The sequence below is a fragment of the Coturnix japonica genome, chromosome 4 (assembly GCF_001577835.2).
Source record: "Coturnix japonica isolate 7356 chromosome 4, Coturnix japonica 2.1, whole genome shotgun sequence".
Lineage (NCBI taxonomy): Eukaryota > Metazoa > Chordata > Aves > Galliformes > Phasianidae > Coturnix > Coturnix japonica.
Genome location: NC_029519.1, coordinates 8,505,315 through 8,529,414, shown reverse-complemented (window position 1 = coordinate 8,529,414; position 24,100 = coordinate 8,505,315). Strand labels below are relative to the sequence as shown.

Genomic DNA, 24,100 nt, shown 5'->3' with positions numbered 1-24,100 from the left:
ACAGAAAAATAGAGGGGAGGGAACTCATTGAGTATTTTAATAAAAGAAAGATTAGCTGCAAATATTAAACAGATGGCATGCAAATATCAAATACAACATGCTTTTTAAATATAAACTTTTTGAAAATAGAGAGCTTTCCTTCAGTGAAACTGTTGTTAACTGTATGATATTTGTTTTGGAAAAAAGATTAAGAGAATTGTTCTTCTCTGTAACTAAGCCAATGTAATTTTCATTTGCTTCACAACTTAGTGTTCTATGTGATGCTTCCAAACCTCATTGACTGACTGGGATGCTTTAGGCATAGTATGTGCATAACACTGAAATGAATTCTGTCCCTAGTGTTTAAAATTCTTTTTAAAAGTCAGATCTTTGCATTGAGCTAAGAACATAGCAAAGTGTTTCCATGCCTTGTCCTACAAGCTGGAAGTAGAGAACTTCATTTATTTTTCAGTAATTATCTGAGAGGGAGAATAGCTGGCTGAGAAGGCATCAGCCTGTGCGCCAGTAAGAACTGATCCAAATTTAGCAAGTAACTTCACCTACCATTTGTTTATATTTTGTTTGATTTTCATACCGTTCATCTCATATGCTTGTTGTCATTCAATGCATTCTCTCTTTTTGTTGTTGGAAACATTTAATCTTTGTACAAATATCAATATTGTCATCCAACAAGATTGCGTATTGCTTGCTGCTCTTTATTCTTTGTTTTGAAGAAGAAGTTTAGTGAGTAAAATTAACATGCAGTATTGATGAACAGTCATCCTTTAAAACAAACACTGTTGAAATTAATAATGTCAATCAGTGCATATGGTGAAAGATGATTTAGTTTAAGTGCTCATTAAATTTTTTCTTATGCTACATTCTTCTGTGGCAGGAAGAGATCTTGGTTCAGTTCAGTTGGAGATTTTCACTGTGAATCTGAGTTAATTATTTAAAGTATTAGAGCTGAAATCTTTGTACTTATCACCTGGCTCTAAGTGGAGAATTAGCGGGGTGAAAGATGAACAAAAATACCACCGTGTTCAGTAGCACTATGGGCATGTTTCAACCAAAGGATCCTGTTGCTTAATATAACACCAGATGCCCAAAAGTTTTGTTTCCTTTCAGCCAAGTACCAGTTAGAGTATTTTGCCTCATTGTTCTGTTCACATATAGCTTACGACACCCTATTTCACTTGATTGCATTTTCCTCTTTCCCCTCAGAACTATGGTTTGGAGACCGAAAACCTGAGGACTCTGTCTCACAAGCTGAATGCCTCGGCCAAAAATCTTCAGAATTTTATAACGGGTAGAAGGAGGAGTGGCCATTATGATGGCAGGGCCTCCAGACGACTGCCAAATGATTTTCTTACCTCTGTAGTTGACCTGATTGGTGCTGCCAAGAACTTACTAGCCTGGCTGGACAGGTAATTTACTCTTTTTTGACCTTCTACTCATGAGAATATGGAAATAAATGATAGTATTCTCTTAAATTGGAAAGGAATCATAGAATCATCATAGAATCACAGAATAGCTTGGGTTGAAAGGGACCTCAAAGATCATCTAGTTCCAATCCCCCTGCCAACCTCCAAATTGGGCACTACATCAGGTTGCCCAAACCCCCATAAAAACTGGCCTTGAACACCTCCAGGGATGGGACATTCATAACTTCTCTGGGCAGGCTGCTACAGCACCTCACTAGTCTCTCAGTGAAAAATTTCACCCCGACATCTAATCTAAAACTTCCCTCTTTTAGTTTAAAACTATTTCACCTGATTCTATCACTGTCTCGATTAAAAAATCTAGATAAATGTAGTTAAAATTTTAGCTGTATGAAGACAGAACCCAAAACATAAAATTGCATCATGGAATTTGTGCTGTTTTCATTTTTCTGGAGTTATGGCTATGGAGACACTTATCTGGAATCTGAGTGCTCTTGAATATATAAATGGCACCTTAGAAGTCATAGTGAGAGTGAATCACCCTCCTTTATGAGATTTGTATAATCCTGGTGACATCTTCCTAACCTAATGCCAGCATTCATATTCTCTTGGGCTATGACCTTGTCAGTTCTTATAAATTCAAATGGGGTCAGATTTGGTTAGAATGTGGAAAGCCTGCAGAAAATCCCAGTTCACAGGAAGTTATTATTGACTAAGGAGGCATTATTTTCCTCTTTGAATTAAGGTGCTAACTGCTGCAGAAGATTGCTGTCATACTAGTAAAGCTTTTTTGATGAACCATACAAAGGAAATTTTGACTGCTTACAATAATTTGGAAACTCATATTTCACTGACGTTAAGAATGATAACTTCTGGTGTTCTAGCCAAGATCCACTTCCTTCCAGCCAACATTGTTTCTTGCTTCATAGTCATATTTTATGAAAGTTATGTGGCTTGTGCTGGAGATTGTCGTGATTAGGTGATTCATGCTTTTGTGGTGTACAGCCGATCTCTGTATCATATACATCTTCTAAATGCCACTGAAGACTCAAAAAAAAACAAACAAAACGACCAAAACAAACAAACAAACAAAAAAACACAACAAACCAACACACCAAACAACCACACACACAAAAAACCAATCAGTAAAGCTGTGTTATTGAAAAGTATATTCATTATTCTTCCTTTCTCACAGGTCTCCATTTGTCAGTGTGACAGAATATTCACTGCTGAAAAACAACATTGTTCAACTGTGCCTGGAACTAACAACCATTGTACAACAGGTAGGAGTGGTTATCTTCCAGGATATACAAGTACTTATAGTTGCTCAAAAATCATAATAATAAAAACATTGCTAAGCTTTTACTTGACCAGAAAAAAATTGTTTTTGCGTATTACCATTGTGTTGCTTCCATATTTTCTTTTGGTGAGAGGATGGGAAGATTTTAGATTTTGGCTATAATCATGTGTCTGGATGGATCAAAGAATAGCATGTAGTTTAAAATAATTCACTTTTATTTTGTGTGGACAATTTCATGTTATTTATTGCCATAGAAGAACAATGCCACAGGGAGAAACAGCTTAAATACTAAAAAACCAAATCATTAGAGATTAAAATATGTTTAACTAAAAATATTTCAGGGAGAAGTTCTTTCTTATATCAAGATGCAACTGTACTACGTCTTCTTCACTCAAAAGAGAGCCTGTTACACAAAAGTTGTTTGTAATTAACACTGAGCTAGTGAAATATAAAGCAAATAAGGGTTCTGTAGTTCAACGTATTTTACAAACAATAAGAGTCACTATTGTTATCTTCAGCATCTGCCTCTGAAGTAAAGGAAGTCACACACAAGTACAGAAAAATGGAGTGTGAGTTAGTTACACAGATTTTTACACTGAGCTTCCCTTCTTGTGAGTGGAAGTTGTTAGAGTACAGAAAAGGACTGTCCAGGAAGGAAGGAAGGAAAGAAGGAAGGGAAGAAGGGAGGGAGGAAGGGAGAAAGGAAAATAGAAAGTTGAAAAGTGAAGGGGAAGCAAGATGAAGTCTTGCTTCAGTGTGGTTTTGTAAGCAACCTGGACCTTCTTCCAGTAGAAGGGGGTCCATTGCATGCCCCTTGATTTTATCTGGCAGTTTTTCATGTAGACTGAGAGTAAACAAGCAATAAAACTCACTTAAGAGTCTTTCTAAAATCACAATATTCTGAAATCTCTTTTTCCTCAGTGGTATTTCTTGCATTAAAAAAAGCAAAATATCAAGTATCTACCAGATTTTGTGTGTACATTGTGTCACCAAGACTGACACATAACTACATCTTTTACGTTATTATCATTAATTTCTAATACTCAGCTTTTTTTCCTTTTGAGGATTTTTATACCTTTATGCACTATTGCAGTAGAAAACAAACACTCCTTTTTTTTCTTTTCTTTGTTTATAAATTCCTATGTAGACATTTAATTATTAATGTATCTCTATGAAGCTTTCTTTTAGTATTCATAACACTAGGCTATTTTTGATTTACAGACTAAGCAAAATGAACTTCTCTGCAGTACAAAATTTTGGATTCTGAGTCCTCTCTTCAGCTGATATTGCACTTTCTTTGTGTGAGTTTAATTTTTCCCAGTGGTCTAGGTGAAAATAAGAAAATTGCGGTCTCCATTTCTTCTGTTCTTTTGACTGCTTTTGGCAAATGAAATTCACTTCTCTGCCAGTAATAAGTTGGGGTTTTGTTTTATTTCTTCAATGCCATTTCATTCCAAAAGCTGTCTTCATTTTGGCAACTTAAAAATGATGTGTCTTAGAGAACAGTCTCCAGGACAATCCAGAATGAAAAATGTTTAGTTCATTTTTAAGTTTAGTTACAAATCAAGACCAGGTTTGTCTTTTTCTTACCTTGTTTTCAGATCTGTGTTGCTTAATAGCTATCTGATATTTTTACAGTATGTAAAACATAGCACCGGAAAGTATAGATAAAACAATATCCCTCAGAGTAAGATGGCTTTATTGTTACTAAATCTGAGGAAAATTGATCTTAAAGCAAAGATGTCTCACCTGACAAAAAACGTAGTCTTAACTGTAGACTAAAATGTGAAGTGAGTGGCATAAATAATAGAAACCATTCTCACTGTATGGGAAAAAACAGCCCGAATCTCTGATTAATCAGCTGAGGCAAGTTTTGGGTCAGCTGTGGGAACACAGGTGGGAGTAATTTAGCTGTGCTCCTGGAAGGGGTGGAGCCTGACTCCACCTTTTCTAGACCTCATTTAAGGGCTGACCACCACTAAGGCAGCATCTCTTGGAGATTGCTCCTTGGTGGACATTGCCTCAGTGGTTCCCAGCTGACTGAAAGCTTCCACTGGGTGAGTTTTTCCTGTAAGTAACCTTTTGGGTATTTACCACCATTTTCCCGTTATTGTCACTGTATGCTCACAGACTTTTTTTTTTTTTTATACTGAATGAGATAAACTTTAGATATGTAACACTTAATTGTACTTAGTTTTCTTATCCCTCACAAACCTACAAAACCTACATTTCCTTAAAATAAATAGAGAAATTGTAAATGGAAAGCATTATGAAGGAAGATGCAAAATCTTTGAGGCATCTTAATTTTGGAGCCTAATTACCCTTCACAGTTTTTACAGTATCTGCAAATTTCAGTAGTATTTGTGATCTCTTCCAGAATTGCAAACTAAAATTATGAATGCACAATGATTATTTGCAAGTCCTACCAGGTTTTTCTCTTTATCAATATTCAAAAACAAGCTCTTTTATCTTAACAGAGTTGTGAAGGTGTGATACCTTTCCAAGTCATAATGCTGTGGACAGTGCAGAAACTGGCTTGTACATAATACTGTAGGAGTGATTATTTCATAATTCCTGTACTTTCCTGTTTTGCAGAGGAGAAATGGAATACTGCTGCTTAGTTTTAGTTTTTTTAGCTTGAAGAAACACGATACATTTTTTAACATCTTCATGCCCATGGGGGATGGAGAAAGAATGCAACTATTATTTATTTTCTAAAAGAATAGATCAAAATACTATAAATGTTAGTCTTGGAAGGAATTTTTATTTTTATTTTTTTTCCTAATGTGGTCCCTTGTGCATTTCTATGTATCAGGGGAAAAACAAAGAGGAAAAAATAACATCAGAAAGATGTTGTGACCTGTATATCTTAGAATTTTAGTATAATATTGCAAGTGCTTTTAACCTCTCAGTTAAATTGGCATGATGTATTTAAAAAAGGAAAAAAAAAAGTCTTTATGCATATGTTCTGGAAGGAATCCCAAAGCCATTAACGATCTTAATGCTAATGTAATCTTGGGTGTGTAACCTAAGTATAGCTAACATTAATTCTGCTCTACAAAACAGTAAAATTTCAGTTTTACTTTATGCAAGTCTTCTATTATTTGACCTGAAGTAATTGAGCTTGTTTGGAATTAAGCTCATATTATTTTTCTTGCACAGAAATTAAAGGAATAATTTAGATAGGACTATTAGCTCTGAAATCAAGCAATAAGCACTCCTGTGATCATGTGTTTCTCTTGGTACTTGCAGGGTTAAAGGGAGATGGTGGATATGCTGTTTGAAGTGTGTAAAGCATGTAAGAGAAACTGCCTTGGGCATTGCCAACCAAACTGACTAATTGCATTCTTATTTTTTTTTTGAAGAAAATAACAGCATGAATACAGAAGAAACATCAAAGGGATACTTGACCATGAAATGCTAATATAAATTCCTCTGTGTTCCTTGTCATTTGCAATCTGGTTTTAACTTTCTCATTCGGAAAACTGTCTTCACATGGAGACTAATTCTTCCACAGAAATGCCAGTCCTCCAAAATAAATGCTTAATGATGTGGGTGAAGCAGCCCCTGGTGTTCCAGGTGTGTGCACAAGGCTGCATGGTTCACACAGGTTAAGCTGCCCTGGGCTCCTCACCACAGTGGCCCACAAAAGCAGGGCTGGATATGGTCTTCTTGGATGGGACACAGCCAAGGGCTTTTTCTGATGGACAAGGGGAGCAGGGAGCTGTCAGTCAGCTGCAGAGGCTCCTGCAGAGAATGTCTCAGCCTAAGCTGATCATGCAGCTAATCTACTTTGAGAGCAAATGGGGTGAGGATGTTGGAATTAGTTTATGGGAAGTTTAAAGCACGTAACTGTTACTGCTATCATGTTGATCCTGAAAAGAGGAAATGAAGATAACTCTATGGAAACTTAAGTTAGAGGATGTTTTAGGTGTATTAGAAAGTAAAATTTACTTAAAAATTTGTTTTAGGAAAAGTAAAATCTCTTCTTCACTTTAAATATAAACTGGAAGTGTATACTGAAGTCCTTATCTTGCTCTGTAAAAAGCTCCTTCCAATGTGATGACTCATTTAGCAGTTTTCCAACTTTATTTTTACTGCTATTAAACATTAATTGACTTAAATAACATCTGTCAGCATGGCTGAAATGCTGGGACACCTCAGAAATATTTTCTCCTCAGATTTTGTTAAATAAAAGCCCCCCTTTGACACAATTGGTTGGTGTCACAGACCAGTGCCCACCACAAAGCCTTCGGTGACAGAAGGTTCTGGAATTCTGGGGACAGGGCTGTATGTGGCCTCAAAGGTGGCTGCTTTGTGGGGGAATTCCAGGCATTTCTATTTTAATCTCACTTTGCCTTGGCACGCTTGCGGTTTTGTTATGTTCCTTTTAATTTAATTTTTGTAAAACATCATGAGAGCTGGCGAGGCAGTTTGGAGTGCTTACTGGCAGGAGAAGCTGCATTTTCTCTTAGTGCACTTGGAATCTCTTCTGTAGGAAAGGATTCAGTACTCTCATGCTATAGCTGTGCTTCGCAGGAGGGAACTGTTTTGAGGAAGTCTTCCGAAGTTTAAAGAGTAGTAGAGGCAGTAGACACCTTTTAGGAAATGTTATACTTTGGTTCATGAAATATAAGTAGTTCTGTCTGCCTGTAGTGTTGTTAAATAAAAGATGTGAGTAATGTTTTAAGTTATGGATTGATAAGAGTTACTCTCCTTTAAGTGACAATTAAAATAGGAAAATGGCTGCTCTGAAAGTTACAAGCCTTTAGCAAATATAGAGGTCAATTAGGATTGTATTTTCAGGTCTAACTTTGGGAACTCTGAAGCAGTGAAACCCTCTGGATATCTCTGAACCAGTGTGCAGTATGGGCAAACCTGAGTCTTTTGCCATCCCTTTCTGGTGTGACTTCTGTCCTCTAAAACCCCAAATTAGAGCTATTACAGAAATTCTTCCAAGAAATGAGACCATGGTTGTTTCTTGTCCCATGCACAGTAAAAATAATTAGGGCCTTGAAGCAAGAATGAACCAAGCACATAATCTTTAACATCTTTAATGTTGTCAAAATAATTTCTGCTTACTCCTTCTGGCACTTTACAGTAGCACAGCCTACCTATTGGTATGTCTGACATAGCAGTTTGCACTTCACACCACTTGTACAGCAGCATGCATTCTTCCTTGCAGAGCTGGGCAATGCCTCTCCTGCTCTGAGTTTCAGTGAATTTCCAAGATACTAGATCAATTATATTCATTTACTTTTTTTCTCGTTTTCGTGACTGTCCCTACTGCTTTACATGTGTTTTACTGCTTGTACTGAGCAGAAAAATTTCTTTACTATAATGGAAGAATAGATCATCCCTGAAATTAATGAGCCATAAGAAAAGTCACTTTTATGAAGTGACATTCTGGACGTGAAGAACTGAAGAGTTTGGGATTGCGGTTCATCTGTAAGAGATAGTTGATAGTATTAAGCATTCTTTTATTAATAGGAAATTTAAAACACTATGCATTAATTATGCTTGTTTTATTTTCCCACAGGATTGTACAGTGTATGAAACAGAAAACAAAATTCTTCACGTGGTAAGTATTCTATTATTGTATTCTCCAGTCCTATGTCATGCTCTTTAATCATTTTTTTTAAAGCATTAAATTCCACTATAGGACAATAAAGTTACCATTTGACTAAATTCATGATGAATCATATCAGTTGCTGAAACTTAAAGTTTTCATAAGTAAAATTAAACTGTTAAATATACATATACTTATATGTACATGTAGTTAAAATAGACTATTTAACACAAGCAAGAAGAGAGGTCAGCTATGAGTCAGCTTGTGACCGTGGCCCATGAAACCAGCTTAGTACTAGAAGGCTGTACCTCTTGCCAGCCACTTTAATTATTACCCCAGTAGTCCACATTTCAAACTCGAAAATGTTGTGCTTTCTTTTATAATCAACCTAAAGAAATATAGATAGATTCTACACAAAAATGTTAATAAAAAGATAATGTCTTCAAATTCTGTGAAGATTGGAGGATCCCAGAAGGTGATGTGATTAACTTCAGAACTATCAAGTCTTTTTACGCCTTGCTAAATTGGACATCTATTTAATTTAAGCCTTAAGAATCACTTTTTTTCTGGTACTCATGCCTGTTTATCTTTGCATGCAAGGCTGCATCTCACTCTCCCCAACTATAGTTAATGAGGAATACTTTTTTTTTTTTTCTCAGGTTGGTTTAGAAGCTTTACAATACTATGATACAGTACACTTTTTGTAGTGTAATACTCTTGCTAGTATTGCTTGCATGGAATGCTTTCAGTCCATTGCCTATTTGCATTTTTAACTTCTCTGGTTGTCACTGACCCAGAACACTGTAAAAGCCTCCAGCACTCAACAAATCTAATGACTGAAGGGAAATGGAAGAATCTCATGCAAAGTTATTGATTGAATATTGGCCTTTAAGTACTAATACTTTATATTTTCATGGTACGTGAACAAAAAGCTTGTCCTCACAGTGAGATAGAGTTAAAATGTATGGTTTGGGGGAAATCTCGAAGGATTTACAAGTTTAGATAAGCTTTTGACAAGCTCTTACCAAGTGCCTGACATCTTTTTTTTTTAAAGCCTTTTACACATACTCTGCTTCCAGCAGGGATTAAAATATATCATAAAACATTGATGTGCTGTTAAATTCAGAAAGCATGCAGTGACTTTTAGGAAGAAAATCTCTCTGTTGCAAACCTGGTTCTGAAAAGAACTAAAAGCACCTAAAATCATCTGGGATTTGGAGTGTATATACACACACACACACACACACATATATATATATATATATATATATATATATATACATACACACACACAAGCATCTTTTAACTCATGGCTTGCGATTCTAACTGTGTACATCTTCTGGAGCTCCATCTTTATCAGAAATGTTACTTTTGGCTTTGCTACCTCTTCTCAACGGAAGCTGGAAAACGTAGAAGAAGGAAAAGTTTCAGTATTATACTTTCCATTTTTAAACTAGTATACAGGACTTTAGAACTTTCTTTATGGCAAAAAAGTGTTAGCAGATGTTAATGCATTTTCTCATATTAATAGCACTAGATCAAATGATATTTCCCTGTGCTATTATTCATAAATTCTCCTCAGTTGTTCCCATCAATACTGTCTCAGCCTTTGCATTATTTATAACTAGTGTCAGGTGTCTCTTGTTTGTGCTGAACTACATTTACAGTAAAGTAATATTTAAAATTATTCCAATATATTTGAGTATTTTCCTCAGCATAGATTTGAAATAACTTTGTGAACTGTGGTGAGATCTTTAAGATTCGTAAGATTAAATCTGAGTGAAAACTTGTTTACTGTTTATTTAATTTTAAAGCTTCTTTACTGAGAAAGTATTTACATATGACAACTGATAAAATTATAAACGGTACACAAGTAGACTGTGGATTTAATCCGCATTTAATCTGCTTGTAGGTTCTTAAGAAGATGTGAATGCACGAGAGTGCTTTATTTGGGAATAATATTATTTTGTTATGACAGTAGTTCAAAAACTGACTGGAAACATTTGCATGCAACCAGGGTCAGCCAGCAGGTTTTATGTAGAACAGCAGTAAAACACATTATTTGAGCCAGCCAGTTTCCATATCTGTGGTGTGAGAAGACAAGACCTGAAGTTTTGTTTATGGGTCCTGGCCCAGAGCTTAAACTGCTGGAAATATTCCTGTTATTTTGCTGACCTTTTGATGCAGTCATGCATACCTGAATGTGATGCTATGCTTCTTGTATCTGGTCCAAAATACAAATGCCACATCCAGTGCTCCAGAGCTGTACTTACATTTCCAGATGAGTAACCATACAGTGAATGGGAATGTAATCTATATATTCAGTCAGTTAATTTTATCCCTCATGACAACTTTGTTTAACTTGTATGTATAGTGTCAAATGATATATTAGAAATCCTCATGCTTTTGCAAATGACTGAAACAAAACTTCCCTTAAGGGATTTCACTACTGTTTTCTGTAATTAGGGAAAATGAGAGTGTAGTCCCCGAAGGAAAATAGATGCATACAGTAAGTTTGACTGCAAGACCACTCTGGAATTCATCTTAAATGTATGCCTTCAGACTAGGTTCAAATATTTTGAGGCATATTCTTTTTGAATACTTTAAACTTGGTATTTACACATTAAGATTCTCCAAGAGTCCAGATCAACTTCTTTCTAATCCACAGACTTCAAGTCTGGTTTCAGTTAATAGATTTAATTTGTCATTATCACCATCTTGGAAATGTGGTCCCTATTTTGAAGGTGTCTGTGGATTCACACGCTTCACAAGTGGATTTTGCAGGCTTCACTCTATTTCCATTTAATTATTATGATACCTTATAATAACAGATCAGATTAAGTTCATCAAGCATTTTCTTAAAGTATTTTTGATGCATGAATGTTCTCAGTACACAGTATAACCTTTTGTTCAAAAGTGCTGTACAGGCATGTATATTTTATTGACACATTTTTTGTTACTCTATGCTCTTGATCTTAACTTCCCTATACATCACAACTTCACTTCTTGACAACCTGTAGTTTTTAGGAGAGAAATAAACTATCTTTATATTCTCAGATTGTTCTCAGACATAAGAACACTGCCAGTAGTTTCAGTAAAATACAAGGAATTATATTTTTCTTTGGCTTATTTTCCTTTGTAGTGTAAAACCTTGTCTGGAATTTGTGACCACATCATTTCACTCTCATCTGATTCTCTGGTGTCACAGTCAGCACATCTAGAGGTAGTTCATCTCACCAGCATCATGCCTAGTGAAGGTTTGGTAAGTACCAAAGGAGTTTAAGTATTTGAGTACATAAAGTATAAAAATAAAGTTCAAGAAATCAAAATGTATTTTCATTCATATCCTGTATTATATTTGTTTGATTTCTTTTGGTAAGCTGAATATGTTTTCTGAAAGTAGTTCAACATTTATGCAAATGATAGGATTGTAGTCAGTTTTATTGTCAGTTTCATCTGGAGCTTGATGTGCAACTAGTAAATATATGAGCAGCTTAAAAATAAGTTGTAGTCTCTTGATAACCCCATTACAGCTTTTGAAATGCACTAAAATAGTTAATTTTTTTTTTTGTATATGTACATATTTGAGCATTCATTGTCATTAGTAAATGTGCTTAGAAAATGATTAGTGGAAGGCAGGTTTCTTTGTTTTGCATTAAAATAGTTAAATGCCTCCCTTACCATTTGGTAAAGTGAAACTTTGATAAATATCATCCCAGAAACAAAATACATCCCTTATATTCATAAACTGCTGTTTGCTGAGAAGGCCAGGTAGGTATCTTCTGAACATTCCAGTTGCTTTGCATTAGTGATTGGTCATACAATTAAAATTCTCTCCAGAGTTTACAGTGTAATAATTATTTTGCTACCATTTCTTAGTATTACTGTACTGTTACACTTAAGCAAGGGATTTTTGTGAGGTTTAGGTATCAATAGGTAAAGATTTCTGTATCATTTCCTTAGTTTCCACTTCACACTGGTACATTCTGGTATTGGTAGGCTGTAAGAGGGTTGGATAGGAAATGTGCTTGGGAACTTAAGATCCTACTAAATTGCGAAATTAATACATGTTCTAGTGTCACTATACACACTATGTTTCTTCTTTACAACTGTTTAATTCCTGTTAGTTGAGCTGTTTTGTATTACTTCACCATCTTAGTCTTTATTCTGTACTGAATGAACAGCAACAAACATCACATGCAAATTCTCTCAGAGTTATAAGAACATAATTAGTGAGGTACGCATACTGATTTGAAACTGCATTAATACCATAAGTATTTTTTTTTATGATTAATTATATGTAATTCAGTGTTAGATGGGTACAGTTTAAAAAGGCCACTACAGAACAATAACATACTTCAACTTTTTGGCGTCATACATACTTTTACAATACGTAATCATGAAGGCAGACAAATATTATTTGCTGTGCTGCATCCCTAATGACCAAATCTCCTGTCTTTTTGGCTTAGTTTCTTCTCTTGTTCAATGAGTTAATTCAGGGAGACCCAAGAAATGCCAAGTCAGTATCACTTACAGCTTGTCTAGTATATATACTGTAACATTGCTGATGCTTTTGACCTGCATTAAGACTAATACAGTCCTGTACACTAGCAATCTGGATCTCTGTATGACTTTTCTTTCTATCCAGAAACATTCAGCTGTCTTCTTGGATGTGATTAGTATACTCTCAAAGCAACTTATCATAAAGTCTCAGGGTTTGATTTAATCTTTTATGACATTGGTTACCAAAATGAGACTTCTTGGTTGTACTGTTGTGGCCTGTAAAATGGCCTGTAGTTTCCTCCAAACTGCCCTCTTTTCCAGTGGAACATCAAGCAGAGTCTGTACTGTGCCCATGCAGTAGACTAGGCTCCATCACTAGGTGGAAGTGCTGTGGTGTACATACTTAACCACCTGCAGTGTACCAGTACTTTTATAGCTAACACAACTGCAGTAAGTGGGTGCTGCTGATGGAGGATGCGAGATAAGCATTGCAATCAAATTTGCCCATTTAAATATTTTTTTTTTTGAGCTGAAGCAAAATCACTGTGAATTGACTGAGTTTTCTGTGCCGAACTGTGAAGGCACTATAACATGGTAGGTTGGAAAGTTCTTTATAATCAATTTTGCTGACACTGTTCTGCATAGGAAAAAAAAATGAAAAAGAACTATAAATGGGAATAAAAGAAAAATCATGTGAGCAGTAAAACATTAATCAGAATCAAATATAGAACAGAGTAATGAATTACAAATGGCTTTCTCATGATTGTATAGCAGTTTTTTTCCACAGGATCTCTACTCCATTCAAGAGAAAAATGAATGCTATTCACTGAATGGAAAGTATTCAGAGTTCCATTTTTATCCTTATCATTCAGTGTAGGGTTTGATGTATTATTTACCACACTTCATCTAAGCTCTGCATTCCCTTCAGTTACCAATTTCATCATGAGAATTTTTATGTCACCCTTCTGGATGCTTCACAGACATCAATTAATTTATCCTCAAAACTTACTTGTGAAAGTGATGTTGTAATTTCAGTTTTATAGGTAAGAATCTCATACAGAAAGCAATTTGGGGCAAAATCACCAAAAATCTATTTTTGGAGACTCAATGGGAAATGCTTACCATATTATAACATTATACCATGTTATTCAGAAGGCTTGTCACTTTTATAGACTGACTATAAAACACAACTACTCTTGATTTTAAGCATGGGTAAGATTTTATGAGCTACTGAGATCTGTAGCTTCAGCTTCATACGCAGTGGGCACCTGGAAAATAAATGTTTGTTACTTTTGGTGAAAAATCTGTTCTATACAGACAGCTCAGACTTATATAAGAATTCAGTTATCTATAATAAAATTCAGTTTTATTAATGTGAGTTTTTATTTGCAACACTTCATTTGCAAAGCAGTTTTTATTATACATTTTCTAATCTCTTCAGCAAATGAATCTGACATCATATAGGTATGGAATAAATTTACATATAAACTGAATTAATTTCCAGGTTTAAATAAATACTGTATCCTTAAATATTTTCAGAAAAGGATGTGTTTCATATGAAAATGTACCTTCATTGATAGCATTTTCAAAATTTCTTTACATGTTATTATGAGCTCCGTAATCTTTATTTTTATTCTAAAGTGTCTTTTTCAGCCCCCTTTATTTAAAAATAATCTCATGTCGAGCATTCTGTAGAAGAAACTTTTCTGATAGTTTAATAGCTGCTTGTCTGACAAAATACTTTGCACTGAGATGTACATCTTGAAAGATACTGTGGCAAATACCAAAACCCTCTCCATATATTCCCTATTACATTCTGAAGTAACTTTCAACAGTCTTCTCTGAACTGTAATAGTAGGCATGTTAATACAGTTTATATCTGAATTTTTCAGCTCTGACTGTATAAAAACAGAGAATATGCATCGGTGTTGATGATCTGAAATAAAAACTAACTGTGTGATCTAATGAAATCACCTTATAAAATTAAATGCAAACGTTCATAACAAGGCAACGTGTTAAGAGAACAAGTATTCACTGTGAGCATTATCTGAACTAGCATTTCAAATGCAATTAAATTAAGCTGTATAACCTGTTTTAGCTAGCTTTTATTTTTAAGATTTAAGTAAAGTGAAGCTTATCTGAAAATGAATTAGTTAATAGTAAGGTAGAAGCCACATTTTATCATAATGAAAAGTCACAATGGATTCTGTTGGAGCAGGTTTCACAGTGCTTCATCTAGTCAAGTTTTGATCATCTCCAATGTCAGATATTCCTCTCTAGGCAGCCAATTCCAGAGCTGCATCACCCTCAGGGTTTCAAAAAAGTAAAAGTAAAACGAAAAATAAAATTGTTTTTCTGCAGAGCTCCAACTTGAATCTCTTACTTCTCATGCTTCCATCTCATGCTTTTGAGTTTAGCTCTGAATTCTCTGCAGCCTTACAATTTATGTAGCTGTAGAGAGCAAGACAATCTTGCCTTTGTAAAATGTTACTATTTTTTTAGGCTAACAACTAGCCTGCAGATCTTCATTAACTTTCAGGAATCTTGAAATCAGTTCCTGGACAAAATGTTCTTTCTCATTTGCTGGAGGCTCTAAACTTCCATTTTGACAGTGCAAGGTGATGCAGAATTATTGAAGGGATAATGAATCAGCAGTACAATGTATCAATTAGATTAATTAGATTTCAAAATTTGATGTATAACCACAAAATACAGAGAGACGTGAAGCTATGACCTTACTCGTGATAGGTAAGAATGCAAGCAATTCAGTCTTGCTGACATTTAAGTCTCAGTGTATGTGTGTGTGCACGCATGTACAGATAGATAGATACCTACTTAGGTTGTCTCTCTGTATCTCATCAGTCAACTCCTTGAAGCAGAATCCTTGCTGGACTAATTACAAAACTCCTGTTAGCTCACCAAGCTCATTTTTTCTACATAAACTGGCAATGTGAGCAGTGGCTCATGTATTTTCTAAGTCAGATTGTTTTCTTTTTATTGAACCAGTAACTCTGAAAAGAGGGCATATACTTTTAAAGGCTATTTGTGTTCATTGTTTCAGTTTTGATACTTCTCTTATGGCAGTAGCAACAAAGAGAGGTTATGTTAAATGTTTCAAATACTGAATTGTATCAAGATTTTATGCTGAGACTTGGGCTTGGCACCAAATTCTATCCAAAAATTGCTTTCAAACTTAAAAATGCATACTATTTATGACAGGCAATGGTACAAAAGTGTTTAACATAGCAAATGTTATTCACACTTGATATATTCCAGACATCTGAAATGTTACCATTCTTAAACTGAAACAGACATACATATTACTGTATTATCACGCAAACAATATTTGTTTCTCACAAGTATTAATTGCTTTTTTGCCTCTTTCAGGGGATGTATATCAAATCAACATATGATGGGCTGCATGTAATCACAGGAACAACTGAAAATGTAAGCTTGCTTAGCCTAAAAGATTTCTGTTGTGCATGCAAGTATCTTCTGTAGATCTGCAGTGAATTTTTTTTATACCAAAACTTGCAGTAAACCAAGGCACTTCTTATCAATATTATCAATACTGTCTTATTTATTTTACACGTACTATGTTGCCTTCTTAAAAATGTGAAATTGGTGGAAATAGATATAGAAAAATATCCGCGATGAAGTAACTAATCATAAAAGACAAAAATATTCAACTTCTGTGCTCAGTGGTTCTAGTCAAAACATTGCAGTCAGTGATAAGCATATTGCAGCACATAAATCAGCATGACTGATTGTTATTCTTGTCATACGGTTCAGTTTATCTCTGAAGTAGCTTCTTGTTACTTAACTTGCAGTTCATAATTACAAATTTGAAAAAATGATTTTACTTCAACTTCTGCAATATAATTTTTATGACAGATTTCATAATAGGACCCGCCCCTTCTGTTTTCCACATAGCTCATGTTTTAGTCACAAAGATTTTATTCAGCCTTGGAACCATTTAAAAGTGAATAACTGGCTAAATTAGAAGTTAAAATTTCACAAAGCTGATATTGAAACTGAGCGATGCCCAAGGAACATGAAATTTACATTGTGCAACTAGCCATGTGGGTCCAAAATATCACATATCGTGTAATATGGATATTTTGTTTTCCCTGTTTTGTTTAAATCAGTATGGGTTTTGTCACTCATTTCTTGAGATATAGGAGGACCAGGGAAAGCCTGATGATTTATTTATCACAGTTTATGACAAATGTAATGTAATTTAAAATTTATTTACTTACTTAAACTAACACCATTGATAGCATTTAGAAGTCATAAGTATTTATAAATATAGATGTAAAAAGTATATATTGACTCTGTAAACCTATGAACTCTTGATTATGTTGCAGCCACAGAACAAGTAACACATGCTATAATTAAAATACTTATTCATTGTAATTTACTTAGAAATATGGAGCAGTTTGTAGGAAAAACATATAACTGAAATTCCTGGGAGGAGATAAAAATTAACCAGCCATTAAAACCCTGAAACTTTTGTCTTGTCTGTGTAATGTCTTTTTGATAAGAGAACACTCAGAAGTTGTTTGGTTGTTTTTTTTATTTTTTTCTTACAGTGTAATCACATGTGCAGTTAAACTGGCTTCAAAGACATTTAATTTCTGGCATTTCAGCAAATTGATTTTTCATTCCTTTTGAAGGGATAATTGACCTCAATACCAGTGTTTAATTTTAAAAGATAATAATTAGCTCAGCCTTGTCAAAGTCAGGAAAGGACCTAAAAAAAGAAAAAAAAAGAGCCAGGCCTCTGATTTTTCAACTAATGTCAACTGAATTTAAATGCATTATGAATAGTGATATTTGCTTCCATTTCCTGCTTACTTTTCTTTCACAGGTTAAAGCAATCAAATGTATGTTCATGTTGAATTCTAGACATAGAAATATAATATCTTTCTGTTATAAGTTCAGCTCTGTATCAAGAGCAGTCTGCCAAAATTCTGTTTCCACTAAAAAAGATAAATTGATGCTGGAGCCAGGCAGTTTTTGGCTAGAAAATATATAGGCAAAATCCTTTTTATTTTGGTGTGGGAGGACTGAGATGTCAGGAGATGACAGCAGGCTGCAATGGCCAGGCAGTTTAGCTGAAGGGCTGGACTCCTGCTACACAAGATACAGAAACCCCTGTGAAAGAACAAGCAGAGATCAAACAGGTGAGTGGTCAGCAACAGCTCATGAAGGGAGACTAAAATGATAAGCAAGGAGAAGGCTGGAGGTGAAAGCTTGGAATGCTACCTATAACACTTGGAATCAGTGTCAAATATTGGCTATTTGCCCTACTGGCTTGTTATTTATTACTTATTGAATAATTAATGATGTTTCCTACTACTCCCTAGCAACTGTGTAGATGGCAAAATCTACTGATTAGTCAGCAGGTGGTCACTATCAGAGTGTTTGAGTTCCTCATAGATTGTCTCTGAATTATGTTTATGTGACACAGTTTTAGCAGTAGGGTTTGTAGGGTGGTCCTGTAAGAAGAGCCTGGAAGCTGCTCACTGTCAGATACAAGCCAGTTCCAGGCAGCTTCAAAAGTCATTGGCCTTAGCTGAGTTGTGCTTACATGTTTAAGAAAGCTTGGTGTGTGATCACCTTGCCCCGATCTAAACCCCTGGCCTTTTTAATTGTATTTTCTCCCCATTCTGTTGAGGATGTGGAGTGAGCAAGCACCTGTGTGATGTTGCCAATTTGTCAAGGTTAAACCATAACAATCTCTTTAGTATTCTGTTTAGAAGCAATTGTAGTCATTTTTTGTCCAATGGCTGCTTAGGTTTTTGTTACGTTGTTTCATGTTGCCCTTATTACTTCTATTTGTTTATAATATTCAACCATAGTGGAAAGAAATGAGAGCTGTGATTTGTGGTTGGAGTAGACTGCCAACAGAACAGCTCTTGCCAGTTTTCTGGATGTTTTGACTGGTAGGCAGTGAGGTCATGCTTATAAGCCTCTCCAAGTCACCTTTAGCGCAGGTAGATCTTTTCTACTGTCACATTTCTTGATGTGCTGTTGTCCATGTTCAGGTGGTTTGCAAAATTAAGTTAAATTAAAATTTAATGCATTTTAATGTGATCAGAAGAAGCTTTTTTTATTGTAAGGTAGTTTTTCTAGTCAGATCCAAAATCATGGGAGTGAAGTAATATATATACTGAAGAGCCAGACTGTGGAGGATGTAATCCATTTTCACTTACCATTTTGTGTTCATATAGTTAATGTAGTAATGTCTTGAAATTGATGGAGCTGTAGAATATTTGCTGAGTATTTGCAGTGACTTAAGCAGAAAACTTGTTCTATAAAAGTCTGCATTAGACCCGCTTTTCTGTTACGTATATGTTTTTCCTAGCCCTGTCCCTGGATGTGCTGTAGTTCAGTATTTGTTAGCTTGACAGATTTATTGCTATGTGATGTGAATTCACCCAGTGAATTCCAAGCAAGGTTGGAACAGCTCATGGCCTGTTACTTCCCTCCCGAGAGGTAAAGCAGCTAAAATAGTTCAAACGGTCAAAAAGGTTGTTTGTCACCTTGGGAAGTAGGATTTGAGATTACTTCATCACTGAATGGCCATCTGTTACAGAAAAAAAACATTGTTCCTCACAGATACAATTTTTAATAAATATAATGAATTATTGTTATTTGATAATAATACTTCTCTGGGCAGAGCTTTCTTGCCTCTTTGCCCATTCATGGTTTTCACCCATACTCTTCCCTCATGTTCCTCCACCTCAAATATGAAGTTAATTTTTATCTCCTGTCCTTAGTCACCTGCAGATCGGTGCAAGAAAATCCATGCTGGGGATGAAGTGATTCAAGTCAACCACCAAACTGTGGTAAGTACTCTGGAGGTTCTGCTCTGCAGCTTTTGCCTATTCCCACTGCTAAAAGTATAATGACTTTAACTAGGAAACTTGGCCAAAGTAGATCACTCTTCATGGCTTTTAAAATATATCATTGCTTACACTTTAAAAAGGCTGAAATTATCATTAATTAACCTGAAAGAATGATTTCCACACAGTGGAGACTTAGGTATTTCTGTTCCCCTTTTTCTTTTCTGTTTCCCCAAACTTTTATTCAATACTTTATTCACTCTTTAATTCAGGTGTCACATCTTCATTCCCTCTAAAATAAAAATTCAGCAACATTTTGTATTGATTCATAACCAGTTATGAGGATTCCTGTTTACCTTTTACCTTATTCCTGAGCTGAAAGAAAATGTCTCTCTGATATGACACCATTCAGTTTATATCATGTGAATAAGAAGCTTATTTTACATTTAAGATCTTAAATATTTCCTGGATTTTTAGACTTTTCAAGATTCTTAGAATATTATTTTAAATATATGTATCCAATGAAATCTACTGTCTCCAGTATCATGATTGTTTTCCATAGGGACCGTACTTAAATCATTATAAGATGGAAATTTATTTAATGTTATGCTACTCTGTCAAGTATAAATCCTGTTTTTTAAAAAAATCCATTCTGAAAATGATTAGATGTAGTCATTCTGTATTACCATTAGTGAAAATACTTCCCTGATTAGGGGAAGTAGAGACATCTTTGAAAAGATTCTAATCCTGTAACTGACTAGTAACATAATCTCATCTAATTCTGACTAAACAAGGTCGATGTATTTTCTGGATAAACTGATATTCATTCACGATGATAATTTGATTTTTCACAACATCCAGTGACGTTCCCATAACCCGTAATAAGTTGTTCCAGTCGTTAATTATTCTTGCTGCTGAGTGGGGTGTCATTTTATTTGTATTATGCTTCCAGTCCTTTGATCTTGACACATTTATATCTATTTTACTGGAGATCCCATTTCTCATGTAGATACTTTCAGAGTGTAATCAAATTACCTCTTCACCTTTTTTTTTTTTTTTTTGATAACCAAAATAATTTGAGCACTTTCAATTTTTCATCATAATGCATTACTCACTTTGTTTAAATTCCCAGCTGTAATACTTTGCATATTTAACACTGAGTCACTGCTCTACAGGAAAAACAAATTCACAGACAAGGCAATACACCTGTGCCAAAATAGCACAAATGAGACTATTTTACTGTAACCACTAACTTGCCATTTGCCATTTTTTTAAAGGCTGCTGCTCATTTCTCTTCATTCACAGGCAAAATTGAAATTAAAAGAACACCTGGATTTATTCTCTATAAAATAAAAACTGTAATTTCAATTGAAATTTGTCTCTTTCCATTGGGGGTTCCATTTGAAGAGAGGAATCACAAACCATTTTGAAACTGTGAGAGAAGTAAGCTTTTAAATAGGTTTAGGATGTAGAGTGGAAAATAGCTATACTGTCCCTACATTCCAGTGGAGTCAGCACAGATAACAGCACTTCTAATCCTGGAGGCATTTCTCTGGGGTTGTAAAGCTATAGCAGAGGATTAAGTATGCTGACAACGTCAGTCCATTGAATTGCTGTATGTGTGGAGTTAAGTATTTTCGGATTGGTGTGACTGGAATGTTGTGGCTGCATGTCTTCAAAATAATTCTTGTTGCTTAAAATTTACATCATAATTTTATATAAAGCATGTCTGAATTAAGAAGTATCTGATTGCTAAAGGTAGATATATTAATACTTTCTTTTTCCTGAAATCAGCTATATTAACAAATATATTAACTATATTAACAAAACAGCGCAATTTGCTTTACTTTTCAAATGATTTTTCAGTGTAGATGAAAATTTCAGAAAGTGAGTTCATAACGTATCAAAGCAAAGCTGCTTTCAAATTATATAATGCAACAGTTGAGTAGGAAATAAAAGATTTACCACGTGGAATTTGCTCTAACCAAAGAACACTCTGTTATACAATTATGAAGATCAAAGAAAAAATAATAGTACTTTAGGCAAGAAATTAATTAAATCAGTTGACTCACCACTAGCTGTTAAGATCACTTAATCATTATCCAATTTCCTTATTTGCTTTTTTTGCTTATTAGATTTTAATAAAACACCACAAGATACTTGGAAAAATAAAGTACATGTTCTTAAATACTTTAACTCTTTTTTAGCTTGTCAGTAACAACAGGCACTAATTCTGCCACTGTCTTGAGAATGTGTTTCCTTTTTTTATAAAATTAAAATAAGTCATTTATATGTGACTGTGCTTTTATTTGTTTATAATAATTGCAATTACACCATAAGTTCTGTGAAATATATTTATTCTGCTGTTAGCTGAAATAAAAGGAAAGCAAATTTCATTTTGTCTTAACTTTTGTTAAAGTTTTTTGTTTGTTTATTTGTTTTTAATAGATGGGAAATCATTCATTAATCAAAAATTAGGGCAGTCATGCAGTGAAAATAGGGTAAAACTAGTGCTAAGAAATACTCATTTCTTTCTATTTTCCATAGCACAGATCATATAAAATGTGGGACTATTAGAAGAAAGCCAGTCATAAAAAATAGAGAAACATATACCTGTTCAGAATGGAATCAAAGTCGATAAATGAAGGCCAAATAATGTACATCTAAGTTTGCTAAAGACAACGACACTTCAGTTGCATGTTCCTGAGCAGAGGTTTTAAATGAATATTCTGCTTTAGGATAACTTTTTGTGTTGTGGAAATGTGAAGAGGAAAACTTACTAGCAAATACTATAGAAGGATTTACAGAAAAAAGGCTGATTAAAGACTTGTAGAAAAAGGAATGTTAGGTGAAATACAATATACATTTATGAAGAATAAGTGATTAATGTTCTACTGTTGATCATTTTTCAGACAGCAGAAATCTTACAGATCCAAACAAATAATGATCTAACTATGTGACCATCTGTAAAATGTTTCATCTACTTTGGTACACAAAAGTATTAGATTAACTAGGGAAAACTGAGTTTTCAGAAAACTGAGAACATTTTTTGAAGATTAGAATTTGAAGGTCACTTAATAGGACACAGAGCAATAATAATGCTTTTAGTAACTCATGTTGAAAGCTAAATGTTACTTAGGAGCAGCTGGCGAGAATCCAGAAGTCAGAATGTAGTAATTAATCCCAAATCGACTCATCACCACGGAGGTGATGTGACTGAAAATGGCAAAGATGAACTTGGAATTAATCAGGAACATGTTTCCAGGGGAAATAGAGTTTTAATGCCATTGTCTTGACATTGGTAATATCTTGTCTGAAATACTGTTCAGGTCATTTGCAGTCATCAAAGGTGAATTTACATGTGAACATTTAAAAATGTAATGGAGGCAAAGACAATGAATTTTCTGTCTCAGTTGAAGGGATTCTTTAATTCCAGTTTTTTAAGGACTTTAATTTGGTTAACTTAGCCAGCTAGGCCTGAGAGGAAATAGAGTTCTTCTGCCTTAACAGGTAGAGGCTATATAGGCCAGGGAAGGGAAGGAACAGTTAAAGGCAAAAAATGATGCTGTGGAAGAGCAAACATACATATAAACATCTGTAAGTAGATCTGTGGTAAAATTTGAAAGAGATCAGCTTAGGAGGGTGACTGAGGAACTGATGAAAATGATTAACTTACAGTTGCCTGCAACTGCATAGAACAGGAAATAAATGGATGTAGTAGCCTGGAAAGGCTCTTTCTCTTCCAACACCTTTGCTTTGTTCTGTTTGTTACAGGTGTTTGGTACGTTATCTCTAAATAGCTATTATTATTATGTAATGCTGATGCATTTTCATACTTGATAAGGTTATTCTCTGGAGTGAAGGTTACTACATAAACACATGATCAGCAGCCTAATGCCCTTTCATACTGCTCATTGTATGTCAATTAGCATACTTTGATAATAGCAAGAACAGCATGAACACTGTTTGGATGCATAAAATGCACAAATTCCTTTTTCTATGGATTGCATTCTGAATCCCCTTCACATAAATCTGGATCTTTTAAATGAGAGGGAACAAAATTAATATCCCTGCAACAGTTTAGTAAATTTCAGCGCTATTTATTGAGTTAATTTTGCAGGTGTATGTGTACTGAATTATAAATTTGAGTCTTAATGAAAGTTCACTGTGGATGGAAGTATGTCTGTAAATGTAGCACCAGGTTGTACTGTTTGTGTTTAATCTTGCTGTGTTGTGAAATGTAAGTAGGAAAAAGAAAGATAAAAAATTGAAGAGAAAATGTCATGAGAATTACAACTTCTACCCCCAGAATAAGTCATTTGGTTTGTAAGGAAATGTCCGCGTAGTACTCTAAGAATTCTGCCCTTCATTGTTTCTCTGTTACTTAATAAAAATCTCTCTGTAAGATAAAGTAAGTATGTTTATAATTCCACCATCAATTATTGTTAGGAACAGT

The 24,100-nt window shown here is 34.6% G+C and overlaps 1 protein-coding gene across 1 annotated transcript in view; it reads left to right on the top strand.

Annotated features, from left to right (window-relative positions):
- Positions 1–24,100, top strand: part of LOC107312666 (connector enhancer of kinase suppressor of ras 2-like) — a 177,997-nt gene that overhangs the window by 87,490 nt on the left and 66,407 nt on the right. The window contains exons 6-8 of the mRNA XM_032444201.1: positions 11,433–11,552; positions 16,181–16,240; positions 19,579–19,647. Coding sequence (XP_032300092.1) covers positions 11,433–11,552; positions 16,181–16,240; positions 19,579–19,647 — 249 coding nt within the window. The remainder of the gene's footprint in view (positions 1–11,432; positions 11,553–16,180; positions 16,241–19,578; positions 19,648–24,100) is intronic.